The sequence below is a fragment of the Pelophylax lessonae genome, assembly GCF_965119305.1.
Source record: "Pelophylax lessonae genome assembly, chromosome: 4".
Lineage (NCBI taxonomy): Eukaryota > Metazoa > Chordata > Amphibia > Anura > Ranidae > Pelophylax > Pelophylax lessonae.
The window spans coordinates 368700-381730 of NC_138771.1; the positions used below are offsets into that span (position 1 = coordinate 368700).

General features: G+C 50.1%; 1 protein-coding gene across 1 annotated transcript; it reads left to right on the forward strand.

The window, feature by feature from the left end:
- Positions 1 to 3747: 3747 nt before the first annotated feature.
- On the forward strand, positions 3748 to 12106 carry BOLA3 (bolA family member 3; the record flags this gene model as incomplete). The annotated part of the gene is made up of 4 exons (XM_082253451.1): positions 3748 to 3783; positions 8662 to 8776; positions 9022 to 9110; positions 11877 to 12106. 4 exons carry the CDS (start codon positions 3748 to 3750, stop codon positions 11940 to 11942), a joined length of 306 nt encoding a protein of 101 aa, XP_082109577.1. The 3' UTR covers positions 11943 to 12106.
- Between the last annotated feature and the right edge of the window lie 925 nt (positions 12107 to 13031).

Sequence of the window (13031 nt, forward strand, 5' to 3'; positions counted from 1 at the left end):
CCTGTATACTCCATACACCCCCTGTATACTCCGTACACCCCCTGTATACTCCATACACCCCCTGAATACCCCATACACCCCCTGTATACTCCATACACTCCCTGTATACTCCATACACTCCCTGTATACTCCATACACTCCCTGTATACTCCATACACCCCCTGTATACTCCATACACTCCCTGTATACTCCATACACTCCCTGTATACTCCATACACCCCCTGTATACTCCATACACCCCCTGTATACTCCGTACACCCCCTGTATACTCCATACACCCCCTATATACTCCATACACCCACTGTATACTCCATACACTCCCTGTATACTCCATACACCCCCTGTATACTCCATACACTCCCTGTATACTCCATACACCCCCTGTATACTCCATACACCCCCTGTATACTCCGTACACCCCCTGTATACTCCATACACCCCCTATATACTCCATACACCCACTGTATACTCCATACACTCCCTGTATACTCCATACACCCCCTGTATACTCCATACACCCCCTGAATACCTCTATACACCCCCTGTATACTCCATACACCCCCTATATACTCCATACACCCCCTGTATACTCCATAGACCCCCTGTATACTCCATACACCCCCTGTATACCTCCATACACCCCCTGTATACTCCATACACCCCCTGTATACTCCATACACCCCCTGTATACTCCATACACCCCCTGTATACTCCATACACCCCCTGTATACTCCATACACCCCCTGTATACCTCAATAAACCCCCTGTATACCTCCATACACCCCCTGTATACTCCATACACCCCCTGTATACTCCATAGACCCCCTGTATCCTCCATACACTCCCTGTATACTCCATACACCCCCTGTATACTCCATACACTCCCTGTATACTCCATACACCCCCTGTATACCCCATACACCCCCTGTATACTCCATACACTCCCTGTATACTCCATACACTCCCTATATACTCCATACACTCCCTATATACCCCATACACCCCCTGTATACTCCATACACTCCCTGTATACTCCATACACTCCCTGTATACTCCATACACTCCCTATATACTCCATAGACCCCCTGTATCCTCCATACACTCCCTGTATACTCCATACACCCCCTGTATACTCCATACACCCCCTGTATACCTCCATACACTCCCTGTATACTCCATACACCCCCTGTATACCTCCATACACTCCCTGTATACCTCAATACACCCCCTGTATACTCCATACACCCCCTGTATACTCCATACACTCCCTGTATACTCCATACACTCCCTGTATACTCCATACACCCCCTGTATACTCCGTACACCCCCTGTATACTCCATACACCCCCTATATACTCCATACACCCCCTGTATACTCCATACACTCCCTGTATACTCCATACACTCCCTGTATACTCCATACACCCCCTGTATACTCCGTACACCCCCTGTATACTCCATACACCCCCTATATACTCCATACACCCCCTGTATACTCCATACACTCCCTGTATACTCCATACACCCCCTGTATACTCCATACACCCCCTGTATACTCCGTACACCCCCTGTATACTCCATACACCCCCTGTATACCTCTATACACCCCCTGTATACTCCATACACCCCCTATATACTCCATACACCCCCTGTATACCTCCATACACTCCCTGTATACTCCATACACCCCCTGTATACCTCCATACACTCCCTGTATACTCCATACACCCCCTGTATACCTCCATACACCCCCTGTATACTCCATACACCCCCTGTATACCTCAATAAACCCCCTGTATACTCCATACACCCCCTGTATACTCCATACAACCCCTGTATACTCCATACACCCCCTGTATACTCCATACACCCCCTGTATCCTCCATAGACCCCCTGTATCCTCCATACACTCCCTGTATACTCCATACACCCCCTATATACTCCATACACCCCCTGTATACCTCCATACACCCCCTGTATACTCCATACACCCCCTGTATACCTCAATAAACCCCCTGTATACTCCATACACCCCCTGTATACCTGTATACTCCATACACTCCCTGTATACTCCATACACCCCCTATATACTCCATAGACCCCCTGTATCCTCCATACACCCACTGTATACTCCATACACCCCCTGTATACTCCATACAACCCCTGTATACTCCATACACTCCCTGTATACTCCATACACTCCCTGTATCCTCCATAGACCCCCTGTATCCTCCATACACTCCCTGTATACTCCATACACCCCCTATATACTCCATACACCCCCTGTATCCTCCATACACCCCCTGTATACTCCATACACCCCCTGTATACTCCATACACCCCCTGTATACCTCAATAAACCCCCTGTATACTCCATACACCCCCTGTATACCTGTATACTCCATACACCCCCTGTATACCTCCATACACTCCCTGTATACTCCATACACCCCCTATATACTCCATAGACCCCCTGTATCCTCCATACACCCACTGTATACTCCATACACCCCCTGTATACTCCATACAACCCCTGTATACTCCATACACCCCCTGTATACTCCATACACCCACTGTATCCTCCATACACCCACTGTATACTCCATACACCCCCTGTATACTCCATACACCCCCTGTATACCTCAATAAACCCCCTGTATACTCCATACACCCCCTGTATACCTGTATACTCCATACACCCCCTGTATACCTCCATACACTCCCTGTATACTCCATACACCCCCTATATACTCCATAGACCCCCTGTATACTCCATACACCCCCTGTATACTCCATACAACCCCTGTATACTCCATACACCCCCTGTATACCTCCATACACCCCCTGTATACTCCATACACCCCCTGTATACCTCAATAAACCCCCTGTATACTCCATACACCCCCTGTATACCTCCATACACCCCCTGTATACTCCATACACCCCCTGTATACCTCAATAAACCCCCTGTATACCTCCATACACCCCCTGTATACTCCATACACCCCCTGTATACCTCCATACACCCCCTGTATACTCCATACACCCCCTGTATACCTCAATAAACCCCCTGTATACTCCATACACCCCCTGTATACCTCCATACACCCCCTGTATACTCCATACACCCCCTGTATACCTCAATAAACCCCCTGTATACCTCCATACACCCCCTGTATACTCCATACACCCCCTGTATACCTCCATACACCCCCTGTATACTCCATACACCCCCTATATACTCCATACATCCCTGTATACTCCATACACCCCTGTATACCTCCATACATATTATCCTATCTGCAGTCTGTATATTATTCTATATATATTCCTCTATTGTACTCTAGGGGGCGCTATTATCCGCTCTCCTCTATGAGAACCCCTCTGCAGTCAATCAATAGCGGGAGCGCCACCTGCTGACCATAAACCAGATCGCCGCTATTCGGCTCCTCTCCTCATCCATGGCGGCGCACAGATATGACGTCACTGCGCCCACACTGCGACGATCCACGCCAATTCCGAATCTTCAACAAATTACGTCATATTTCCCAGAACACGCCCACAATACGGGATGAAGTGACGAACAGAAAAAAAAATAAAACTCATTTATCAGGAAAAAAACAAATCTGAGCTCCGGATTGGCCCGTGCCCTCAACAAACATGGCCGCCATGGCACCCTTCTCAATGACGTCATACTTGTGTGACTCCCGGCTGTGTAAGGTGGTGGAGAGCTGACATTGAGGAGAGATGTGGGCGACCAGACTGCTACTGCCGAGGACCCGGGTGAGGGGGGAGGGGAGCCTCAGGCTGGGGGCCCCCGGAGACAATCTGTGTGCTGGAGGAAAGGCCTCACCCCTAACACTCTCCTATAACATGTCTGCAGTCTCTGACCATCTCCTGTATCATGTCTGCAGTCTCTGACCATCTCTTGTATCATGTCTGCAGTCTCTGACCATCTCCTGTATCATGTCCTCAGTCTCTGACCATCTCCTGTATCATGTCCTCAGTCTCTGACCATCTCTTGTATCATGTCTGCAGTCTCTGACCATCTCCTGTATCATGTCCTCAGTCTCTGACCATCTCCTGTATCATGTCCTCAGTCTCTGACCATCTCCTGTATCATGTCCTCAGTCTCTGACCATCTCCAGTATCATGTCCTCAGTCTCTGACCATCTCTTGTATCATGTCTGCAGTCTCTGACCATCTCCTGTATCATGTCCTCAGTCTCTGACCATCTCCTGTATCATGTCTGCAGTCTCTGACCATCTCCTGTATCATGTCTGCAGTCTCTGACCATCTCTTGTATCATGTCTGCAGTCTCTGACCATCTCCTGTATCATGTCCTCAGTCTCTGACCATCTCCTGTATCATGTCCTCAGTCTCTGACCATCTCTTGTATCATGTCTGCAGTCTCTGACCATCTCCTGTATCATGTCCTCAGTCTCTGACCATCTCCTGTATCATGTCCTCAGTCTCTGACCATCTCCTGTATCATGTCCTCAGTCTCTGACCATCTCCAGTATCATGTCCTCAGTCTCTGACCATCTCTTGTATCATGTCTGCAGTCTCTGACCATCTCCTGTATCATGTCCTCAGTCTCTGACCATCTCCTGTATCATGTCTGCAGTCTCTGACCATCTCCTGTATCATGTCTGCAGTCTCTGACCATCTCTTGTATCATGTCTGCAGTCTCTGACCATCTCCTGTATCATGTCCTCAGTCTCTGACCATCTCCTGTATCATGTCCTCAGTCTCTGACCATCTCTTGTATCATGTCTGCAGTCTCTGACCATCTCCTGTATCATGTCCTCAGTCTCTGACCATCTCCTGTATCATGTCCTCAGTCTCTGACCATCTCCTGTATCATGTCCTCAGTCTCTGACCATCTCCAGTATCATGTCCTCAGTCTCTGACCATCTCTTGTATCATGTCTGCAGTCTCTGACCATCTCCTGTATCATGTCCTCAGTCTCTGACCATCTCCTGTATCATGTCTGCAGTCTCTGACCATCTCCTGTATCATGTCTGCAGTCTCTGACCATCTCTTGTATCATGTCTGCAGTCTCTGACCATCTCTTGTATCATGTCCTCAGTCTCTGACCATCTCCAGTATCATGTCCTCAGTCTCTGACCATCTCCTGTATCATGTCTGCAGTCTCTGACCATCTCTTGTATCATGTCTTCAGTCTCTGACCATCTCCTGTATCATGTCCTCAGTCTCTGACCATCTCCTGTATCATGTCTGCAGTCTCTGACCATCTCTTGTATCATGTCCTCAGTCTCTGACCATCTCCTGTATCATGTCCTCAGTCTCTGACCATCTCCTGTATCATGTCTGCAGTCTCTGACCATCTCTTGTAACATGTCTGCAGTCTCTGAGCATCTCCTGTATAATGTCCTCAGTCTCTGACCATCTCCTGTATCATGTCCTCAGTCTCTGACCATCTCCTGTATCATGTCCTCAGTCTCTGACCATCTCCTGTATCATGTCCTCAGTCTCTGACCATCTCTTGTATCATGTCTGCAGTCTCTGACCATCTCCTGTATCATGTCCTCAGTCTCTGACCATCTCCTGTATCATGTCCTCAGTCTCTGACCATCTCCTGTATCATGTCTGCAGTCTCTGACCATCTCTTGTATCATGTCTGCAGTCTCTGACCATCTCTTGTATCATGTCCTCAGTCTCTGACCATCTCCAGTATCATGTCCTCAGTCTCTGACCATCTCCTGTAACATGTCTGCAGTCTCTGACCATCTCTTGTATCATGTCTGCAGTCTCTGACTATCTCTTGTATCATGTCTGCAGTCTCTGACCATCTCCTGTATCATGTCCTCAGTCTCTGACCATCTCCTGTATCATGTCCTCAGTCTCTGACCATCTCCTGTATCATGTCCTCAGTCTCTGACCATCTCCTGTATCATGTCCTCAGTCTCTGACCATCTCTTGTATCATGTCTGCAGTCTCTGACCATCTCCTGTATCATGTCCTCAGTCTCTGACCATCTCCTGTATCATGTCCTCAGTCTCTGACCATCTCCTGTATCATGTCTGCAGTCTCTGACCATCTCTTGTATCATGTCTGCAGTCTCTGACCATCTCTTGTATCATGTCCTCAGTCTCTGACCATCTCCAGTATCATGTCCTCAGTCTCTGACCATCTCCTGTAACATGTCTGCAGTCTCTGACCATCTCTTGTATCATGTCTGCAGTCTCTGACTATCTCTTGTATCATGTCTGCAGTCTCTGACCGTCTCCTGTATCATGTCTGCAGTCTCTGACCATCTCCTGTATCATGTCTGCAGTCTCTGACCATCTCTTGTATCATGTCTGCAGTCTCTGACCATCTCCTGTATCATGTCCTCAGTCTCTGACCATCTCCTGTATCATGTCTGCAGTCTCTGACCATCTCTTGTATCATGTCTGCAGTCTCTGACCATCTCCAGTATCATGTCCTCAGTCTCTGACCATCTCCTGTAACATGTCTGCAGTCTCTGACCATCTCTTGTATCATGTCTGCAGTCTCTGACCATCTCCTGTATCATGTCCTCAGTCTCTGACCATCTCCTGTATCATGTCCTCAGTCTCTGACCATCTCCTGTATCATGTCCTCAGTCTCTGACCATCTCCTATAACATGTCTGCAGTCTCTGACCATCTCCTGTATCATGTCTGCAGTCTCTGACCATCTCTTGTATCATGTCTGCAGTCTCTGACCATCTCCTGTATCATGTCCTCAGTCTCTGACCATCTCCTGTATCATGTCCTCAGTCTCTGACCATCTCCTGTATCATGTCCTCAGTCTCTGACCATCTCCTGTATCATGTCTGCAGTCTCTGACCATCTCTTGTAACATGTCTGCAGTCTCTGAGCATCTCCTGTATCATGTCCTCAGTCTCTGAGCATCTCCTGTATCATGTCTGCAGTCTCTGACCATCTCCTGTATCATGTCCTCAGTCTCTGACCATCTCCTGTATCATGTCCTCAGTCTCTGACCATCTCCTGTATCATGTCCTCAGTCTCTGACCATCTCCTGTATCATGTCCTCAGTCTCTGACCATCTCCTGTATCATGTCCTCAGTCTCTGACCATCTCTTGTATCATGTCTGCAGTCTCTGACCATCTCCTGTATCATGTCCTCAGTCTCTGACCATCTCCTGTATCATGTCCTCAGTCTCTGACCATCTCCTGTATCATGTCTGCAGTCTCTGACCATCTCCTGTATCATGTCTGCAGTCTCTGACCATCTCCTGTATCATGTCCTCAGTCTCTGACCATCTCCAGTATCATGTCTGCAGTCTCTGACCGTCTCCTGTATCATGTCTGCAGTCTCTGACCATCTCCTGTATCATGTCTGCAGTCTCTGACCATCTCCAGTATCATGTCTGCAGTCTCTGACCATCTCCAGTATCATGTCTGCAGTCTCTGACCATCTCCTGTATCATCTCCGCAGTCTCTGACCATCTCTTGTATCATGTCTGCAGTCTCTGACCATCTCCTGTATCATGTCTGCAGTCTCTGACCATCTCCTGTATCATGTCTGCAGTCTCTGACCATCTCCAGTATCATGTCTGCAGTCTCTGACCATCTCCTGTATCATGTCTGCAGTCTCTGACCATCTCCTGTACCATGTCTGCACTGCAGTCTCTGACCATCTCTTGTATCATGTCTGCAGTCTCTGACCATCTCCTGTACTATGTCTGCAGTCTCTGACCATCTCCTGTATCATGTCCTCAGTCTCTGACCGTCTCCTGTATCATGTCTGCAGTCTCTGACCATCTCCTGTATCATGTCTGCAGTCTCTGACCATCTCCAGTATCATGTCTGCAGTCTCTGACCATCTCCTGTATCATGTCTGCAGTCTCTGACCATCTCCTGTATCATGTCTGCAGTCTCTGACCATCTCCTGTACCATGTCTGCACTGCAGTCTCTGACCATCTCTTGTATCATGTCTGCAGTCTCTGACCATCTCCTGTATTATGTCTGCAGTCTCTGACCATCTCCTGTATCATGTCTGCACTGCAGTCTCTGACCATCTCTTGTATCATGTCTGCAGTCTCTGACCATCTCCTGTATCATGTCTGCAGTCTCTGACCGTCTCCTGTATCATGTCTGCAGTCTCTGACCGTCTCCTGTATCATGTCTGCAGTCTCTGACCATCTCCTGTATCATGTCTGCAGTCTCTGACCGTCTCCTGTATCATGTCTGCAGTCTCTGACCGTCTCCAGTATCATGTCTGCAGTCTCTGACCATCTCCTGTATCATGTCTGCAGTCTCTGACCGTCTCCTGTATCATGTCTGCAGTCTCTGACCATCTCTTGTATCATGTCTGCAGTCTCTGACCATCTCCTGTACTATGTCTGCAGTCTCTGACCATCTCCTGTATCATGTCTGCAGTCTCTGACCATCTCTTGTATCATGTCTGCAGTCTCTGACCATCTCTTGTATCATGTCTGCAGTCTCTGACCATCTCCTGTATCATCTCTGCAGTCTCTGACCATCTCCTGTATCATGTCTGCAGTCTCTGACCATCTCCTGTATCATGTCTGCAGTCTCTGACCGTCTCTTGTATCATGTCTGCAGTCTCTGACCGTCTCCTGTACTATGTCTGCAGTCTCTGACGCTCTCCTGTAGCACACATTGATGGTTCTCTGATCTCTTGCAGGCGTGGGTTGTCAGTCGCTCGGTGTCGGGGAGGACGGAGGGGGAGCAGAGGATCGCTCAGGTGTTGAAGGACCGATTCCCCCAGGCGGCTCATGTTCGTGTTGTGGACATTTCAGGTAACTGATAAAGTTTTATAAGAACAAACCATCCCCTCCCCCCTCAGATCCCTGCGTAGGGGGAGCCTGCCCCCCCCCACCCCTCAATGTGTTGTCTGTAATTAATGGGATCGGTGTGTTAACTGAAGTTGGTAGTGACGGTGCATTGGTGGGATTGGTGGGAGGGGTGTGTTGGTGGGAGGGGTGTGTTGGTGGGAGGGGTGTGTTGATGCGATCGCTGTGTTGATTCGATCGCTGTGTTGCAGGAGGCTGCGGCTCGATGTATGAGATCCACGTGGCGTGTGAAGAGTTCAGAGAGAAGCGCACCGTCCAGCAGCATCAGATGATCAATGAGGTGAGAGCCGACTTCTCAGAATTGGGGTGACCCTGAGCAGAACTTGTATGATTGGGGGCAGGGTTACCCACTGGAGGTGGGAGTGTCAGATGGGGGGCAGGGTCACCCGGTGGGGGTGTCAGATGGGGGCAGGGTCACCCGCTGGAGGTGGGGGTGTCAGATGGGGGCAGGGTCACCCGCTGGAGGTGGGAGTGTCAGATGGGGGGTAGGGTCATCCGGTGGAGGTGGGGGTGTCAGATGGGGGCAGGGTCACCCGGTGGAGGTGGTGGTGTCAGATGGGGGGGTAGGGTCACCCGCTGGAGGTGGGAGTGTCAGATGGGGGGTAGGGTCACCCGGTGGAGGTGGGGGTGTCAGATCGGGGGCAGGGTCACCCGCTGGAGGTGGGGGTGTCAGATGGGGGCGGAGTTCATATGACTTGGAAGGGCTTTCCATACATTCGATGGAGAGGGGTTCTGTCTGGAGCGATGCCCACTTGGTTCCTGGTATGGTAACTTCCTCCCCCCTCCCCCTTTTCCCCTGATCGGTTTTGGGGTGGATGTGGGCCCCTCATTGGGGAGGGTTGGACCTGCATCGGTTTAGTGTTCCCTGTGGGACATTCCCCCCCCCCCCCCCCCCCCCCTAGGTATTGGCCTTGGCGGTCTTCTATCACCGGTTCTTGGTCACTCACTGCTTGGTGTGGACTTCTTCAGGGAGTTCGGCAGTTGACCCTTGCAGTGCCGTCTCTGCTGCCACCTTGGGACCTCAGTTTGATGCTCTCAGTCCTCCAGATGTTTGGGAGATTCCTCTGCTCTCACCTCTGCGCAGGGTGTTGGAATTGGCGGCGGTATTCTGTCACTCACCCATCCCTGTCCATCGTTCCTTCCTCAGGTTGTCTCTGATTCTCATTGTTACCTCCCTGAGTCCCAGGCCAAAACATCCTCAGGAAAATGCTTGGCATGCCTGGGATGGGGTCCGGGGGATTGGGGGGTACCTGGCAGAGACGGAGTCTTAGGAAATCAGACTCTCTATTTGTTCTCATGGATGGGCCTCGGAAAGGGTTTTCCGCTTCCTCTGCCACCATTTCCAGATGGATCGGACAGACGGTGGCTCAGGCCGAGTCCATCAGAGGTCCGGTTCCTCCTTTCCCTGTCAGGGCGCTCCGTGCCTCCGGGGCCTTCTGTCATCAGGCATCAGACGCAGGTTTGCAAGGCGGCCCCTTGGTCATTGGTGCACAAAGTTCTATGAAGTGGATGGGTTGGCTCTGCGGATTCTTCTTTTGGCCGCCAGGTTTTGCCCAGCCGCTGTTTAGAGGACCTGAGCCTCTTTGAGGGGGTATTGTTTTTTCAGGGGGGGCTCCAGTTGTTTTGGTTGAGCTCCTGTTACCTGATTGGCCACTGTTTAGCCTTGGGAACTTCTTTGCTGTTCCCACCCCTCAGGTTTAACACGGCTTTGGGAGGTCCCAATGGTTATGAAGATCAGGAGGAGGAGCTTCGTCCATCAATGGATGGGACTTCCATGAAATCCATTTCTCTGATAGACACGGCACTCACCCCCCATCCCCCCACCCCCCCGTGGGGTTGTAATTCTTCTGACACTGCTTAGTGTGAACAAAACTGAGATGACATGGATGGGGCACATGGGGGGGCGGTGTCCGGGATGACGGGGGGGGGGGGATGGGGAGGGAAGTGTTATATGTTTGTTATTTTAGGGGGAAAAAAGTCTTTAGAACAATTTTCCCACCACAAACGTTTTATCCATGGAGCCCCCATCATGGTGTCCCCTCCCCCTCCCTGGCTGTACAGTGTGGTCGGTGCGCATACAGGACTGGCTGTGCAGAATTACAAATCCTTTGGCAGGGAATTGATTTTTTTCTGCTGCTCCGGGGTTCTCCTTTAATAAACACCGCGGTGCGAAGGAGTTGAAAATTTTCTGCAGAAATTTGTTTGATAAAATCTGAGCGATCGGCCAGCGACTCCCCCACCCCCGCTAACAAGGAGGCGCTGCAATACGTTTGTGACCCTGCCTAGCTTCTGGCGGGGGGGGAAGGGATGTAGCTACTTCTGGGGGGGGGGGGGGGGGGGATATGGTGGGGGGAGGGGATTTAGATACTGCCAGGGGATATGAGGGGGGGGGGGGGCTGTAGATACTGCTCTGGGATATTTGGGGGGTGGGGGAAGGCAGATACTGCCAGGGGATATGGGGGGAGGGGGTGTAGATACTGCCGGGGGATATGGGGGGAGGTAGATACTGCCGGGGGATATGGGGGAGGGGTGTAGATACTGCCGGGGGATATGGGGGGAGGTAGATACTGCCGGGGGATATGGGGGGGGTGTAGATACTGCCGGGGGATATGGGGGAGGGGTGTAGATACTGCTGGGGGATATGGGGGGAGGTAGATACTGCCGGGGGATATGGGGGAGGGGTGTAGATACTGCCGGGGGATATGGGGGAGGGGTGTAGATACTGCCGGGGGATATGGGGGGAGGGGTGTAGATACTGCCGGGGGATTATGGGGGGAGGGGTGTAGATACTGCCGGGGGAATATGGGGGGAGGGGTGTAGATACTGCCGGGGAATATGGGGGGAGGGGTGTAGATACTGCCGGGGGAATATGGGGGGAGGGGTGTAGATACTGCCGGGGGATATGGGGGGAGGGGTGTAGATACTGCCGGGGGATATGGGGGGGTGTAGATACTGCCTGGGGATATGGGGGGAGGGGTGTAGATATCGATCACTGAACTGTCAGAAATGTTGTCACTCCCATTGTTGAAGGTTTCTTCTGTTTCAGACTTTACAGGAGGAGATAAAGTCCATGCACGGCCTGCGGATCTTCACCTCCGTCCCCAGCCAATGAAAAGAGACTTTATAGGACCTTTCCATCTCTGAGCCTCGCAGAGGATGATGGGGATTGAAGGGTTACCATGACTGCACTTTGTAGATTTGTAGAACGCTGCGCCTGCGCACAACTTGCCCGCCTTCCTGTATGAGATAAATATTGGAATAAATTTATGAACTCGATGGGCGGAGTCACTTTATTATTCACTAACCGCTGCTTCAGATCGCGGGTTCCATAGGACAGGCTGTGTCCCTTTAAATGGCCAAATTCTCAACCGATTGAAGAAAACATATTTTTATTGGGATAAAGAGAAATTCTTTGTTACAAAAATATGATTTACCATCTCAGGGCGTCGGCATACGGCGACACATCCCGATAACGCCGACACCCTTCAATATGGCGCTGAAATCACAAAGCCGCTCCAATCAATAAAACAAACAATTTATGGAATGACAATAAAAAAAGTTGGTGGGTAACATAAAATTCATACAAATAATTTCATAACGCCCATCAAATGCAGAGCAATGTTGTATCCTGCCAGTGCACGCCGACGCGTTTCGTAGTTCATGACTTCCTCAGGGACATGGCGGGATTATTGGGAAAGTTGAAGAAAATTTCTATCAGTAAAAAAAAAAAAATGTGTAAATTTAATTCCTGAAAAGTAACTTTCCAATAACAGGAAACTGCTTAGCACGGCGCCCCAGAAAGACGCGGAGAATCGCTGACTGAGATGTGAGGCCGCGTTTTCTTTTCTCTCCACTTGGCCCAAAGTCTGGCTTGCCCCTCCCCCTCTGCCTCTGATCCTGGGTGGGGGGGGGGGGATAGACCTCTAGATCGGATGTGATGCCATCTTAGAGTCAGTGACTATCCGCGTCTTTCAGATACGCCGCGCTAAGCAGTTCCCTGCTATTGGAAAGTTACTTTTGTGGAATTTATTAAATTTACATATTTAGTTTACTGGTGGAAATTTTCTTCAACTTTCCCGATAATCCATGGAATGTTCTGATAAAATCCAACGAAGGTACGAAATTACACTGAAGAAAATTATAAACGCAACATTTTTGTTTTTGCCGCCATTTTTCATGATCTGAACTCAGAGATCTCAGA